Raw genomic sequence first — 16,227 nt, forward strand, 5'->3', positions numbered from 1 at the left:
CATTTCAAACTAGGTAATTACCTTCTCTCCCAAAGGGAATCTGTTTTATGTATTTGCGTCCTTTCTAGGTTACAGGTTTCCCAAAGGCAAAGATCTTGCCTTCCATTCACCCCATACAATGCTGAAGTGAAATGCTTGTTTTACAATAACAATCTAATTATTCTACGTCCCTCTGAGCTTACATGATGACCTGTTACATACTAATTGCTAGTAATATAGAAATGTGCCTGCCTCCTATAAACCCCACACATAAACCTAAGTTTTATTTGACCTAAAGGTAAATTGCTTATTTATTTCTCCTTTTTAATATAAAGTCATTTTTCGGCCATCCCAAATTGTAAGTCATTGCCAAATATACAACACTGCATTTTAGTCAGTCATTTTTATTTTCTGCAGAGTTTTTTTTTCAAACTACACACAACAAATACTTTGATATAATCTAAGATAATAAAATAGTTGAACAACTTTTTTTTTTTTTTAGATTTACATTTGTATAGAAACAATCTGTGGAACTCCTCACTTCAAAACTAAGGTGTCTAAAAACAGTGATTCATCAGCATTTCTTTAAATAATTGTTTGGTTAAAAGTTGCAGTTTTCATTCTCAACTAAAATGTTGTCTCCATGCAGTATCCCTTGGGTCCAAAGCTTAAGGCCTTGGGAAGGTGGCCAAGAAGAAGAGGATGGCCACTCTTTATCTCTGTCCTTCTCTCGTGTGGAGGACAGTGGCTGGAACAGGGTTGTCATAAAAACCAGGGAGAAAATAAATCAATTGCACATCTCTAGTTTTCAAGGGTCAAAGACATAACAAGTCTGGGCAGAACATGTCCCTCTCTGTAGATGGAAGTCCCGTTATGACTGCACCGCAGCCCCCCACAACTCTCTCCTTGGCTAATCATGTCAGTTACTCCCCAGAGGCTGTGGCCACTGTCCCTAAGTTCTCCCCCAAGGCCAGTCACTTTGTGACATTTAAGTTTTGCCCTCTTGCATCATGTCACTTGGATGCTGTGTCTTGGTTCTTGGTGCCCAGTTTGGGTCTACCATCCCCCAAGAAATGCCTCAGCCCACCCTCAAACCCCCAGAATGCCCAAGAGCCTAAGACCCCACCGAGACAGGGCCCTTTCAGTGAGTCTCCTCCCCGAGATGCTGGGGCCCCTGGCCTATATCATCCCATTGATCTTAGTCCACTCGTAGATGTCCTGTTCGCACACGATGTCAGAGTTGATGAGGAGGTATCTGTCACCCACACAGAAATGCTTCTGACAGGCGGCACATTTGAAACATTCCAGGTGATACACTTTGTCCTTCACCCGCATCGTCATCTCGTAGGCACGGATCCGCTTGTCACAGGATGCACAGAGACCGTCTTGGCCGAAAAGCCTAGGGGGAGGAAAGAGAGAGAGGCTAAAAAGGCAGGGGCAGAGATGAGACTGGAAGAAAGAGCCTGCGGGTGGGTTCCATGATGTAGGCTGGATTTCCAAGATGTCGCAAAGCAAGGAAGAGTTGGGTCCAGACAGACGGCCAACTAATTCATCCACCTCACCACAACTGACTGTGACTAATTCATAGTCTTTCCTAGAAGGAAGAGGGTCCTCTGACATGAAACCATGCCTGGGGCATTTGTGTTTGGCAGAACTCGTTCCTCTTCCGAGCTCTCTCCCTGCTTCTAGGATGCCCCAGGACCTGCCTCTGTGAAAAGAGTCTTAACTGAAGTGATTTAAGAGGTTAGCTGTGTGTAAACTGATATAGCCATGATGGAGAAGAGTATGGAGATACCTTAAAAAACTAGGAATAAAACTACCATATGACCCAGCAAGCCCCCCTCCTGGGTATATACCCTGAGAAAAGCACAATTCAAAAAGACACATGTACCCCACTGTTCATGGAAGCACTATTTACAATGGCCAGGAACTGGAAGCAACCTAGATGTCCATTGACAGAGAAATGGATAGAGAAGTTGTGGCATACACACACACACACACACACACACACACACACACTGGAATATTACTCAGCCATAAAAAGGAACGAATTTGAGTCAATTGTGGTGAGGTGGATGAAGCTAGAACCTGTTATACAGAGTGAAGTAAATCAGGGAAAAACAAATATCATATATTAACACATATATATGGAATCTAGAAAAATAGGACTGATGAACCTGTTTACAGGGAAGGAATGGAGACACAGATGTAGAGAACGGACACAGCAGAGGAAGGGGAGGGTGGGATGAACTGACATACACACACCACCATGGGCAAGATAGGTAGCTAGGCGGAAGCTGCTCTAGAGGGGTAAATCAGGGCAGGGGATGTATATATATGTTATATATAGTTTTACATATGTAATTGTGACTTACTCGTGTTGCATGGCAGAAACCAACATAACATTGTAAAGTAATTTTCCTCCAATTTTTAAAAAAAAATGTAAAAAAAAAAGCTTAGGTGAGGATTGTGTGCTTCCTCCCAAGGGAACTTTTATTTTAGAAGGGGAGTAAAGCCCAGGGGCCTTCTTGAGAGGAATGCAATGAAATGGGCATCTTTCTGAGGCTCCCTCCCACACACTATCACATCAAGGGTTCTAATTCCAGCCATGGGGAGGGCTGGTCATTAACTTCTCCAGAGCCACACAGGCCGTTGCACACAACAGCTTCTGGGAGATGGAGGGAGCTCAACAGTGGACAGTCCCTCAGCCACCAGAGGGATGAGCAGTATCTCTCCATATAGAATGGAAGATCCTAACTCAAGATCCTCGCTGGCCCAGTGGCATAAGTCTCTGAAAAACTTCTCTTCTGTCATCAAAATCAAGACCCTCCCAAGTCTCAGTTGGCTGGTCATTTATTTTAAGCAATATGTGGTGTCAAAGCAGGAGATGCACTGTGGTGGCGCCGAGTGCATGCTGAGTTGCTTCAGGCCTGTCCGACTGTGTGACCCTATGGACTGTAGCCCTCCAGGCTCCTCTGTCCATGAGATTCTCCAGGCAAGAATACTGGAGTGGGTTGCCGTGGCCTCCTGCAGCGGATCTTCCCAGCCCAGAGATCAATCCCGCGTCTCTTACATCTCCTGCACTGGCAGGCGATTCTTTACCATTAGTGCCACCTGGGAAGGCCAGAGCCTAGCGCAATGGTTCTCAAAGTGTGGTCCTGGGACCAACCGCACTGCATCCCCTGGGAACTTGCTAGAAGTGCACACTCAGGCCCTCCTGATTGAGTCACTCTGTGGGGAGAGTCCCAACTGTCTGTCTGGTCCTGAATACGGCCAGGTGACGCTAATGCAGGCTGAAGTTTGAGAATCAGCCCACACAAGTTGGATAACACAAGCGCTGGAATCAGAAGACTCAGATTCAGGCAGGACCGGCCCTGAGTACCTAAGTGACCCTGCTGAGACCTCTGATGACTGTGAGCTGGTGGAATGACAGTCATCACAGCATCAACCTCACCTGGCTGTTGGAGGATGGAACACAGCAAGTCAAAGCACCAGTGCTCAAGGGTGAAGCCAACACTGGCTGGGTTTTAACACATCTTGGGGGTATTCCCAAAGCCAGTCTTGCTGCCTGATTACATGGCATGTCAGCAGGTCTTTTCCATGGGAAACCTTCAGGGCAGTTTTAGGTAAATGCCTGTTCTTCTCAGAAGTTCTTAGGAACGTCAGCATAGCAGAGAACCAACTGGTAGGTTCTGAGAGGATGTAGGGGCGATGAGAGCAGTTGAGAAATTTAGAGCAGAATGAATGGAACCAGGAAGACTCGGTCGGTGGGTAGAGAGCTCGCGGTTACAGCCAGGCTGGCTAGTTTCCCTCCAAATCCTGCTCTCCACGCGAAGATCTCCTAGTGTTTTCAAGGCCCAAACTGGGAGCAAACTCATTACTGGGGGAAGAACACTTCATCCCAAGACAGCAGATGGTGGAACTGTCGGGAACTGCCACCTTGGAGGTCATGAGGTGGAAAGACAGTTCTGATTTCCTGATTGTTCAGTAAGAGGAGTTTGGGCCTGAGGGATAATAAACGACTCACAAAACAGCATTCGTGGAAAGCAGCCAACCACCTGGGGTGTGTGGCCCTTACAGAAGGGGAGCGTTTATTAAAGGGAAATCGGGGGGGTAAATTACAACACACGTCAGGCAGTTAATGACAGGAAGCATGAAGGATTAATATCTGGGAGATACCTTCAGATCCTGACATCACCTCCAATCAGCCAGTTCTCCTGGAGCCAGGCACATCCTCTGCCTTGGCTTCCGTGTCTTAAGCTGTAAGACAAGAGAACTGGAAGGGAAGGAAGGCCTCTACAGCCCCTTCCAGCTCTGGTGTGCTGAAACTTCACTAAGTGAAAATAAGCTAGGACTTGACCTCTAACTTGCACATTCACCTCTGGCACCAAGATTTGGTAACTTAGGCTGGTTATCCCAGAAACTGACCCTGAGGCCAGGATTTAATAAGGATGTGTCATCAGGGAAAACAGGTACAGTGGCAAGGGAAACCAGACAGAAGATGGAAGGCAGGCCAACTTGCAGTCTTGGGCCAAGTCCCCGAGAAGGGAGCTCTGGCCTGAATGCACGGCGACTCTGGGGTGTAAGTTATGTCTCCAAGTGGCCTTGGCTCCAGGCAAAATTACTGGATTACGGTCTCTGGCAGTGCCAGCCACTGGGCAAAGTCTGCTGGGCATTGGGTAGGTGGGTGGTGGTACTGGGCAGGCTTCTGGCTTTAACAGAAAGGTGCTGTTGAAGGTAAAACAATAGGGGGTGGGGGCTGCACTGAGCACAAAAATTGTAAAAAGGGATCTGGACTTGGTACTGACATTACCAGCTACTGTTAAGTTCCCAACAAAACAACATAAATAGCACAGGGTTTATTTGGGTTCAGGCTGCCCTGGTGGCTTAGATGGTAAAGAATCTGCCTGTAACGCAGGAGACGTGGGTTTGATCCCTGTGTCGGGAAGATCCCCTAGAGAAGGGGATGGCTACCCTCTCCAGTATTCTTGCCCTGGAGAATTCCATGGACAGAGGAGACTGGTGGGCTGCAGTCTATGGGGTCGCAGAGAGTCGGCCACAACTTAGCAACTAACAGTTTATTTAGGTCCTGCATGGGGATCTCCTGATTATGTGAGGCTAAATGTCTGAAAAAGACTTTAACAGGCCAGGCAGCAACTGGAAACCCTGGGGAGAAGCTCTCCTGGGGTGACAGTAGGTGGGGGGGTCAGGGGTAAGGACTGAACACCATCCCAGGACACATTTCATCACTCCCCCAACTTGCCTTTTGCAAAGGCACTGTCAGCTATGTTAAGAATGCAAGCAAACAAGTCCATGGCTGAAGGACCACGCCTGCAGCAAGAAACAATTTTTCTCCTCTGTCAAGAGGTGTCATGTCTGAAGCTTCCACCTGCCCATTTTAATAACAATAATATAAATATGAAAGGATGGCTGGAAACGCCTGCGCTAACACAGAGTTAATTAACATGTTGCCTAGGAATGTAGCAGGGAAAAGAATTATTTCATGTCACCAAGACACAAGTTAATTAACACTGGGTTCTCCCAGACTATTTTTTTTTCCTCTCCTTTTTAAAAATGCAAGAGATTAACAAGCCCAGGCAGCAAGGGGTTTTCTTCTTGAATGTTATATAAAACCTCAGAGATAGGGAGAAACCTCAGCTCTTTTGACCTTACTCTATTTGTACTTCATTTAATAAGATTCAAATGATTTGACAGGGATGTAGTCAGGGGGCCCAGTGGGAATCATTTACCTGTCTGCTTTTCCGCACTGACTTGGCAAACTAGTAGCGAGCAGAATCAGGTCTCTATTTACCCCAGTTCTATGCTCTTGTTCCTTAATAATAATAACAATAATAATAAGTGGTCAAAATTAAAATCATGATCCTTGGAAACTTGACTTCTTTTCTCTGAACCACCAATTTGCAAGGACTTTATTCAGGAAATTTAGGGGGGAGAAAATGCTTATTCTGTCAGTCTCTGGGTAAACAGATAAGCTTGCTTCACCATGGAATTGCCTGCAATTTTTTTTTTTAATGTAAAATGCTCTGAGGGCAGGTTTGGGAGAAAGAGCTGGCCTGGCAGCCAAGGGCACTGGAGTCTAAACAAGCTTCCCTGGGTTGGGTGGTCCTAATGTATTAAGGCTGCATGCTCCACAGACCCTGTACCCCACGAAGATGGCAAAAAAACTGACAGCTACACAGTCGAGCAGATTTGACAGCAGAGGGCATAGAGTTACCTCTGCCGCAGCTAATATGAAACTGGAAATTTCATACGAAACTAGAACATTCCAGGCAAAGGCACTCGTTAGAGAGTTGGAAAATTCACATAGCCAAATGTATGACCCAGAGTATCTGAGATATCTTCAGTGCCTCTCTCAGTGGGTGTTCTAGAGTTCCTCTTTTGCCTTTCCCTTCTTCCATCACTTTGTTCATTAGGTCGGGAAAGACTCTAATGATAAACGTCATGAGGGTTACTCAAAGACAGCAGCTAACATCTATTTGATACCCATGCACCATGCCAAGCACCTTACATGTACCACCCCATCTAATTCCTACCCCTTCCTGGAAGCAGGTACTGCTATTCTATAACCTCATTTTACAGATGAGGAAACTGAGACTTAGGAAGGTTATATAACTTGTCCAAGGTCACAGAGCTAGAAAGCAGTGGTGTTGGGGCTCAAATCTATAGCTGACTTCAGGGCCTTCCTGCCGTGACCAGAACTGCTTGGAGTGCTGGGGTGAGATTGTACTTTCAATTTTTTAAAATTTATTTTTAATTGAAGCATAATTACAATATTGTGTGGGGTTCTGCCATACATCAATATGGATCAGCCATAGGCATAACATATGTCCCCTTCCTCTTGAGCCTCCCTCCAACCTCCCACCCCATCCCACCCCTCTACATTGTCTCAGAGCCCCAGATTGAGTTCCTTAAGTCATACAACGAGTTCCCACTGGCTATCTATTTTATATATATTAGTGTATATGTTTCCATGCTACTCTTTTTAAATTTCTCATCACATTATATCAAGATCTTACAAAAGAATACTTAGAACCTATGCATATGTTTTTGAAGCATCAAATGAGCTGCTAGGAATCCACCCTCAAACTTACAAGCTTCAAAACTCCCAGTTCCCTTGGTATACCCTGCGTCTCCCTCCTCCTACCCTCTCCCCTTGTCTGACCCCCAGAGGGAACCACTATTCTGAATTTTGTGCTCATCACTCTCTTGCCTTTTAAAATATGAGAACTGGACCACACAGGCATGTGTTCCCGAGAACATGCTTCTCTAACAGGAAGAAAGGCTAACTGCTCCCCTGCACAGGGCAGCTGAGACCAACATGATCTCGGCTGGCCCCGGAGGCAGGCGCCAAGGAGACAGAGCCAGGACCCCAGGAGGGCGTCGAGGACGCACCTGAGATAGTCTCGGCGGCAGAGCTTCCGGCCCAGCTTGTAGTAGAGGCGCCGGCCCACCTCGCCCAGCCGGCACCCGCAGAGGTCACAGCTGAGGCAGTCCTCGTGCCAGTACTGGTCGATGGCCTTCAGGAAGTAGCGGTCCCCGATGTTCTGCTGGCAGCCTCCGCATGTCAGCAGGGACGGGGGCATCTGCAGCACCTCGTCCACCGGCTCCCTGGAAGGAAGGCCACGCATTAGGGATGGCCTCACCTCGGGGAGACCAGCACCAGGGGCTCAGGAGTCACACTGCGCCCCGCAGAGAACCTCACTCAGTTGTCTGGTGGCATCGGAGAAAGGAGGGGAGAGCATACTCCTAGGGCAGACGACGGGCAGAGAGGCCCCGCCAGCCTTGGGTTAGGACAGGAAAGGGCTAGCCCCTACGTTCTAGATCCTAGAAGAAGCAAGGGCGGGGCACCAAGAGGCACCCAGGCAAAGGGTACTGCACACACCCCTCCACCTACAGAACAGCCCCCTCCCAGACCTGTGGTCTCTCTTCTTCTTGATCCCCCCTCCCCTCCTACTCTACCTCCACACCTCATCTCTTTCCTCCCCCCATATCCCGGAGCCAAGGGCACTGCCCAACCCCAGAGGAGGCACCAGGACTCTAAGAGCTGCTTGTGGCCAGAACAGTGACTAACTAGCGGATTAAACATCTTCAAATTCCCTTTTGAATCTCTGCGCCACCTGGACTCCATCCCTTTCCAACTGTGCGAATGTAGAGATGAGGAAGAAAGGGTCCCCAAATTATTTTAGGTTGCTTCTCTTTCCCAAATAAAAATACCATCAAGATATAATAGAAATTCTCATTATTATTATTTTTAACAGAAACTCCACATTCTATCCTTATTATGGAATGAGTCCTTGAGGAAAAATCTCAGGTGTTGATTAAAGCCACTGTTATATTTATAAAGGAGATCAAACAGAACTTTTTGCACATGAACACTTTTACAGCAGCAAAACTGATTCGCATGAAGTTGATTTAGGAAAGAGAATGGGAGAGTGTGGAAGGCAATTAAACACTGAAATCTCCTCCAGGCAGTTGTTAAGAGTGAGCCTGTGACATGTGTTCTTTCATTACAAAATCATATAGTGTCTCGAGTTCACTTAACTGGAATCTGAATCCTTTTGTTTTACATTTTAAAAGAAATAACTTTACTTGCCAGAAGAAGATAAAAAAAATAATAGAGTGCGAGAAATGATTCCTGCACCAGATGGGACCTAGGAAAAACCAAATGCCTGTTGATCTGTAGCAATTAACAAATGCTCTCTTGAACTTCACTCAAACACAAATCTATTTTTCAAAAATCTATTACGTTTGGAAAAATGGACCTGCTTCCAAATGTGAAATTCCCAAAGGGAATTTCCCCCTTGGTACCTTGAGGATATAAATCTGTGTCTCCTATTTCCAGCTGATGCTGGCTTACTTGGTGACCTTGCATCCTGACTGGCCTGTGCCCACAGCATTTAAGGCCCTTGATACTTAGGAAGGATGAGGCTCAGGGAATCAGCGTTGATAACACACTCTGACACCTTCAGAGAACTCTGTCTTTAAAGTGCACACTTCCCTGTGAATAGCCCACACTTTGTAGAATGGGTATGAGGGTCCTTTGTGGGATGATCTCCTTTTAGACCAGGGAAGTGTAAAACCCAAACTAATTATCTCCTAAAAACTCCAGACTTTAAATAGAGTTTTAAACAACCACTGAAGCCTGACTTGTCTTTGTTTCCACAGGTTATGTATAAGGACTTCCACCCTCCCTCCTGAAAAATAAAACACCCAGCATTTCCCTGTGCCTCAATCACTTCTCTTCCCTTTTCACAGCCCGTGGCCTTACTTTAGACTTTCAGAAACATTCATGGAACCTCAACACCACTGGATGCCCTGACGCAGATCCTGCCAACCAACTGTGAAAGAAGAGAATTTGCACTTAGCTGGTGCAAAACTGCCTGAAATTGAAATGAACTGCTCCTGTTATTCACAGGGAGGCAGTAGGGGCCACCGATGGCACAGTAGAGGAAATCTGTGTGTGTGTGACTTCTGGCTATCTTTCTGTCTAAATGTTTCATTTGCATAGGCCTACGCAAGTTTCTGGGTGTAATTTGGAGTTGCTGATCAGACTGACCTCAGTCACACTGACCCAAGTATGTACATACTGAAGCATCTGGTAGGGTAGTGGTCCACAGGAGAAATGTTAAGCCAAAAAGCTACTGTCTGTGATGGCCTAATATGAGATAGGAAAGGACTGCATAAGATACTGGCTCTATCTTTCTATAATTAAAGATAATATCACATTATCTTTGGTGGATGTTCCAAGCCAATAACTGTGGGATTCACCCTCTAATTAATATTTTACATTCTCCTACAGCCTATCTGAACATTACACCTCAATACACTTTGGCCTGGATTTCTGGGATAATTTCTCAACAGTTTCCAAGAAAGATATGGGGAAAAATGTTCTGCAATAATTTCTCAGCTAGCTGGTCCATCTCCAATTAGAGCCTATCTTCACTGGGCAAATACTGAAGCAAAGGATAGAGGAGAGCACCCTACTGAGCATCCTTCCCCAGATGCCTGCTGTGTTATGAGGTGAAGACGTTTCAATTTTCCAGTCTCTTTGTGAAAAAGCACAAACTTTGAAAGGAGCAAACTTCCTTTAGGGAACTGAAACCTCCAGATTTATCTTCTAATAAAAAGATTAGTGACTAAGTTCTATTGATCGAAAAGGCATTAGGCACCTTTCAAAGGTAATTCATCCAATGCACTCTCTTATTGTATTACTATCATCTTGCCCAGGCTTTGAAAACTCAGGGCTAAGTTGTAATTCTAGGTCTGTTAAAAAAAAAAAAGTGAGCAAAGCACCCTTCCCAGAGTTTTCCTAAATAAATACTTTTTTTTTTTTTTTTAAAAAAAAGCAATGTTATTTTTTTCCCTGAGAATTTAAGGAAGCTGGGTTTTTGTTAGAACAAACCTGACTCCTTGTAGATCTGGCTTCTGAACCTTCAAGATTGAATAGTGATGTTTATATTCTCACTGGATCATGGTTACTTCCTGTGTTTTATGAGAACACGCTGAGCTTTTAGGCTGGTAACGGAGGGTAAAACCCAGGTATATAAACACCATAGGAGGCTGAAATTGGGAGGAGGAGGAGGTATTTCAATCAGGAAAGCACAATTCTTTTAAAGCAGGAAAAGAAAACAAAACAAAACAAATGCCTTTTAAAAGCACAAATGGACAAGTCATTAACCAGCTCCTTTGGTCTGTGTAACAAATCCCTTCAAAGGATTTAGATGGGGACTTCAAAGGAATAAAAATTCTCAAAACCAGACAGCTAATGAATCTTAAAAGGGCATTTGCGCTGACGGGAAAATGACATCTTAAACATCCCTTTCTCCCCATGTTAACACTGAGCAATGGGCTGAAGATAAAGATTGGGAAGAGGGGAATACTTCAAGCCAGTCAGGGGCTCAGAAAACAAATGCGGTTCATTTAGAGCTCTGGTTCCCAGACCCTAAACCCTTTGAGACTGTGACAAAAGCTGTTTAAGACTCCGCTCTCCGGAAAAATTCACCTATATCCAAAATGGTGCACTAACTTTGGAGGTTCAGAGGTACCCATCGGTGGACTCCGAGGGGAGAGGCGTGTCCGCGTATCCAGACTAACTCCCATGTTGCTCGGCTGCTCTAAAGTCTCTGGAGGCCTGAGTGAGCTCCGAGGTGAACTCTCGCACCTCCTCACCTGTGGGTCCCCGGCGCCGTGGGCAACCGCTCCACCTGCGGACCCGGACGGGGACCGTCGGGGACCCGGGGTGGGGGGCTCCACTTGTAGTGTCCCCCTTTCCAGGACCAAACGGACAAAGAGAAGGAACGAGAGGGGGAAAAGGGAGCAGAATCGAGTCCTGAAGGCTCTCGGGACTGCACCGGCGCGCCTCTGACCTTCCCTTGTGCCTGCTCCTGTGCAAACTTTCTGGCCCGAAGTGGCTTTAGGGAGCGTCCCGGGGAGCCGCGAGGGGCCCGCTGAGGCGCCGGGCCGACCCCATTCCTGCCGCCTGCCACCCAGCCCCTCTCCCAGTGTCCCCGGGGTCACCCAAGAGGATGCGGGAGCCCCGCGCACGGCAGAGGGAACCAAGGGCACGCCGCGGGCGCGCACCTGGAGCCTTCCCGCCGGCCGCCCGCCCCACCCCGCCGCCCCGGGTCGCGAGGCCGTGGACCCTCGGTGGCAGGGGCGTCGCACTTACTCAGATGGGTCCAGGCTCTTCCTCTCGATGGCCGAGGACATTGGGGAGGGAGGTGGCGTGCCAGGCGGCGGGGGCGCTCCCTTTGTGGCGCGGGGCTGGCCGGCTGCCGGGGCTCGGACCCCCTCGGGTGCTCGGGCGCCGCCGCCGCCGCCGCCGCTCCTGCGCCTCTTCTTGCTCCGGCGCTCTGGCGGCGAGCTCGCCCCTCCGCGCTCAAGGACAGTCACCGCGCTCCCTTCAAACGCCAAAGAGAGAGAGCGAATCACCGGGCTGCCGGCGCGCCGCGGCCGAGGAGGGGACCGGGGCGCGCAGCCTGGCCCCGGGCGGCTGCAGCTGCTACTGCTGCTCAGGACTTAACCTTCCATCCCGGTCCCGCCGCCACCGCCGCCGCCGCCGCCGCCGCCGCCGCCGCCGCAGGGTCTGGCTCGGCTCGCGCGCTGTCGCCGGCTCCGCGCCGCCCGCGGGAATGGTGTGCGCCCGCCCGGCCGCCCCGCGCCCCTCGCACCTTCAGCCGGGGTCGCGGCGCGCAGCTCGCCGCCGAGGGCAGGGAGGGGGCGGCGGCCTGGGGGCGGGGAGGGGACCGCGCCTCTCTCCCCCGGCTCCCTCCTCTCTCGGGAAGGTCTATTTTCGCTCAGCTTCCCTCTGTCTCTGGTTTCATTTCCTTTTTCCTGATCACGATTCAAATACAATAGAAGGAAATCACATTTAAAGAGACAGCTGCCCGGTCCCCCCCCACCACCATCTTTTTTCTTCCCTTTTTTTTTAAACGGGGCTCCTGGGGATTAGCGATACAAACAGCGGCAGCCGCAGCAAGACTGAGTTGGCTTCTTAAAGGGGCCAGCGTCGGGGACAGGGAGATTCGCTCAGAGACCACCTCTGCTTGGAGAGGCGGCTGGGTTGCCTGTAAAGCATTCTTTAGGGCTTTCCCTCTTCGGCGTTCCCCTTTTGGTTAACTAAGATTGAAAGTGACCAGCGGGCCGCTCAAGGAAGAAAGAAAAAACGAAAATGTGAAATAAACACATACAGAGATGTACGCGTTCCAAGTGGCTTTCGCGCGCGTCCGGGGTTGGAGGTCCCACGTCCGCGGTCAGGGAACGCGGAGATGCCCCCAAGACAGCGCGGCTCTGCTGGCTGAGGACTTGTGACTGCGTCCACGCTCCAAAAAGACGACGGGAGCTGTGCGAGCAGGGACCGCACGGGCTGGGTACGCCTGAGCAGTACCAGGGGCAGCTAATCCCGAGGGAGGGTGTTTGGGAGGGACCAAGCTGGTCTGAGTCTCCTCTCCATCTGCTGGCGGCAGAATTCCCTCCCTCAGCATCTTTAAAAATCGGACCCCTGCGGTTAAACTGGCCCCTGTAAAGGGCCAATAGCACTCTTCACAGAGAAAAGTGCCTCTCCAATGATGGAGTGCAATGCTTGGAGACTATTTTGCCCTGGGTCAGGAAAAGAGAGAGAAAGCAGGCAGACTTGTTTGGTTTAGGTTTCCCCTCTAATCTCAAGGGCAAATTCCAAGAAGAGAGGCGAATGTAGAAGGGGAGAGGAGGAAGCTAATAGTCTTCTCTTCAACAGAGCAAAGCTTTAGGTCCCTTGGGCCTCATCAGAGTTCCCTGAAAATAATTGCATTCAGAAATTATTACTAAAGGCCTACTTGTGCGTGCCACAAGTCTTGTAAAGAAGAAGCTACCAGTATTCTCAGGATCCATGGTTTTATAGGAGCAGTCTAGATCATGGTCATGGACACTGTATTCCCGTTTTAAAGATGGCACTGAAGGGTCTGGATGAGATCACCCTGGAAGGTGAAGTCAGAAGTACATCCCTGTAGGCTTCGTTTTCCTTGTTTAAAGCTGATTCTAACTTCTTACATGTGTACCTAAATTTACCATTGTCTACATACTCTTGTCCTTTTCTTACATCCTTGTCCAAAGCTTAGGTCCCTATGGGTATAATAAAAATCTCTCCGTATTTCGTCCACCTTCTCCTATGTGTGTGTGTGTGTGTGTGTCAAAGGAAGTCTTAAAAGCAGCTTTGGGTCCAACTCAAGGCTTTCAATCTAAAAAGAACTTCTCCTGCTCAGGTCCTTGTTTTTAATTAAAAAAGGAAAAATGTCTAGTATTTTTAAGTCAGTCTAAATTATGTGATAAACATATAACCCACCACTCTACAATCAAAAATGAAAATAAACAAATAGGCTTTGATGAGCAATTTACCTGCTTACAACCAATCAGTGTGGTGGTGAAACGCTAAGACTTGGGCATTGGACTACCTGCATTTGATTTAGGCTCTTACTTATCAGCTAGTGGAGCCTATCTAGGAAAGTCACTTAATCTGAAGAGGCAGTATTGGGTAGTAGCTGTGGAGTCAGGCTGCCTTCATAACAACCCACGCTTTCCTACCTGTGAACCTAGTGGAAGAGCAGGAATTTATAAACTCCCAGGATCCTTATCTGTCAATAGGGGTACCAGAGCCTATTGCATCAACTGTTGTAAGGATTAAAAGAGTAAATGCATGCAGTGTGGCCCGTAGACCTGTAATGAACTGAGGATAATAATGGATATGAGATTACACGCATGCAAAGCATTTGGTGTATATTAAGCACTCATAAATGGTCATTTCTGTGTTGTAGAAAAAAATCGCTGGGAGAATTTAGAGAGTTTGAAATTAAATTCACAGGTGAAATAGAAGTTAAAAATAAGAACTCCCAATTTCCCACCTAGGTTTGAAAACCTGTCCCATTTTTAAAAAGCAAACAGAACAGTGTCCTTTCACTTCGCCTCCTTGTGCCCATATACAAAACATATATGCATTTTCCAGTTTAATGTTCACTATCTTGATGACTACGTGATGTGTTTTCATCTGCTTGCTTTTATTAAATCTGATAAGTTGCTTCCTTCCTTGCTATATAGTTTTGCATGGAGCCTAAGTTAGTTGTTAAATATATCCTTGGGTTCCAGGAGGTAACCTCCAAACGGCCAACTCTGGGACATGAAGTTTCCTTTTAATAATATGCTTCTGTTTTGACCTGAATGTGTAAAGAAAGAGTGATTACTGATGACTTTGGGTCAGTTTCTTATCTTTCACCACTCTTTGGGGAGAACTTCCTTAGAGAAAGTGAATATTTGAAATGGTATCTTAAGATTTCAATTTCACACACAGTGGTTGTAAGAAATAACTGCCTGCCAGTGGGATTTCATTTCTATTCAACGGGCAATTAAATTGCTCAAATTTAAGTTTAACATTTAGAATCGAGTCTCAAAATGTGTTTTCATTATGAATAATTTTAAAGCAATCATGACCTTATTGTATCCTTCCATAGCAACCTTTATGTAGAAGAACGACTCAGTAACTAGGAGGCAATTTGAACATGTAAAATGGTTCCTGAGAGTTGAGGAAATCTCAACTTGATCCCTCCCCAGTGGGTTTGCAGTTTAATTCCTTTTACCCACCCCTGACTCCTTGCAAATCTTACATACCTTAACATTTATAAAATTCCCAAGTTTTCCTTCCTGAATGTGAATGTCACAGGAAGACTGAATCAGTTGGCATGATGATTCTGACTCTAGGTGGATTACTTTCTTCCTGTTGGCATTTTCTATTCTTTTTGCTTATTATATCTACAATTGTTTTCTCAGGAAGAGCAGTTTCAAGTGACTAAGGCTACATTTCTTTGCTAAAATGGGCTTCTAATAGAAAGGAAAATGCAAATGTCATTGGGAAAATGCCAAGAATGACAATTTGCCTCTTCTATTTTTTTTGCAACCTTTAGAAGCCAAGTTGCATCATATAATCATATACCTGTTAGCTCTGACATTCACGTATAGGGACAAAAATAAAGATTTGTCTTATTATGGCTTCAGCTCCCATGGAAACTTCTTTAAACAACTCAGTTGTCACAGGAATCTGGTTTCCAAACTCATCTCAGAACATTTCAGGGCATGTTGATGGACATATTTTCAGAATGTTAGATCTATCAGTAACATTAGTGAAAAATAAACCAGTTTTCCTATATAGGAGAAAAAAGCCCCACAAATCTTTTTCAAAAATCTTTATCAACTGAGTTTAGAAGATGAGCATAGGTGTCAGAAGGCATAACTCCGCTGTTTACTAGCTGGGTGACTTGGGGGAAGTCATTTCACCTCTCTGAACCTCAGATTCTATATCTCTCAAATGGAGGCAACAGTAAACTCAGCAGGGTTGGGACTAGAGTAAGATCACAGGGATATCTGCTTACTTCACAGGAGTTTTAAGAGGATTCAATAGGGTCATGTGTATAAAAATGCTTTGCACAGTGATGTAAATGCTCAGAAATGATACCTGTTGTTATTACCCCATCTTTCAGAAGTCATCACTACTGTTATCAGGAAGCAGCAATCTCCTAGCCAGTCAGGACATCCACCAAAGAATGCTGAGACTGGGGTGCTGTAGAAAAAGCTGAAGTGTACCTAAGACATCAGCTGGCTTCAGGCTTGGGAAGCCCCCACTTTCCAATCAGAAATTCAGGAATGTGACCATTTAGGTCCTAGGTAGGCTGTTGACAGCTTCATCACTTCCCTTCATTTGCTTCA

General features: G+C 46.8%; 1 protein-coding gene across 1 annotated transcript; it reads right to left on the reverse strand.

Annotated features, from left to right (window-relative positions):
- Positions 1-363: 363 nt before the first annotated feature.
- LMO2 (LIM domain only 2) lies at positions 364-12,051 on the reverse strand. The gene is made up of 4 exons (XM_040258986.1): positions 12,024-12,051; positions 11,669-11,900; positions 7,393-7,608; positions 364-1,378 (listed from the first exon to the last, which is right to left on the reverse strand). The coding sequence occupies exons 1-4, from the start codon at positions 12,028-12,030 to the stop codon at positions 1,159-1,161; spliced, it is 675 nt and encodes a 224-aa protein (XP_040114920.1). The 5' UTR covers positions 12,031-12,051; the 3' UTR covers positions 364-1,158.
- Positions 12,052-16,227: the final 4,176 nt, after the last annotated feature.

Source organism: Oryx dammah, unplaced genomic scaffold (assembly GCF_014754425.2).
Source record: "Oryx dammah isolate SB20612 unplaced genomic scaffold, SCBI_Odam_1.1 HiC_scaffold_17, whole genome shotgun sequence".
NCBI lineage: Eukaryota > Metazoa > Chordata > Mammalia > Artiodactyla > Bovidae > Oryx > Oryx dammah.

Coding starts and splice junctions, on each gene's coding strand:
- LMO2 (XM_040258986.1), bottom strand. Junction 7,609..11,668: donor AAGAGCCTGGACCCATCTGA/GTAAGTGCGACG, acceptor CCTTCCTTCCAG/GGAGCCGGTGGACGAGGTGC. Junction 1,379..7,392: donor TGCCGCCGAGACTATCTCAG/GTGCGTCCTCGA, acceptor TCCTCCCCCTAG/GCTTTTCGGCCAAGACGGTC.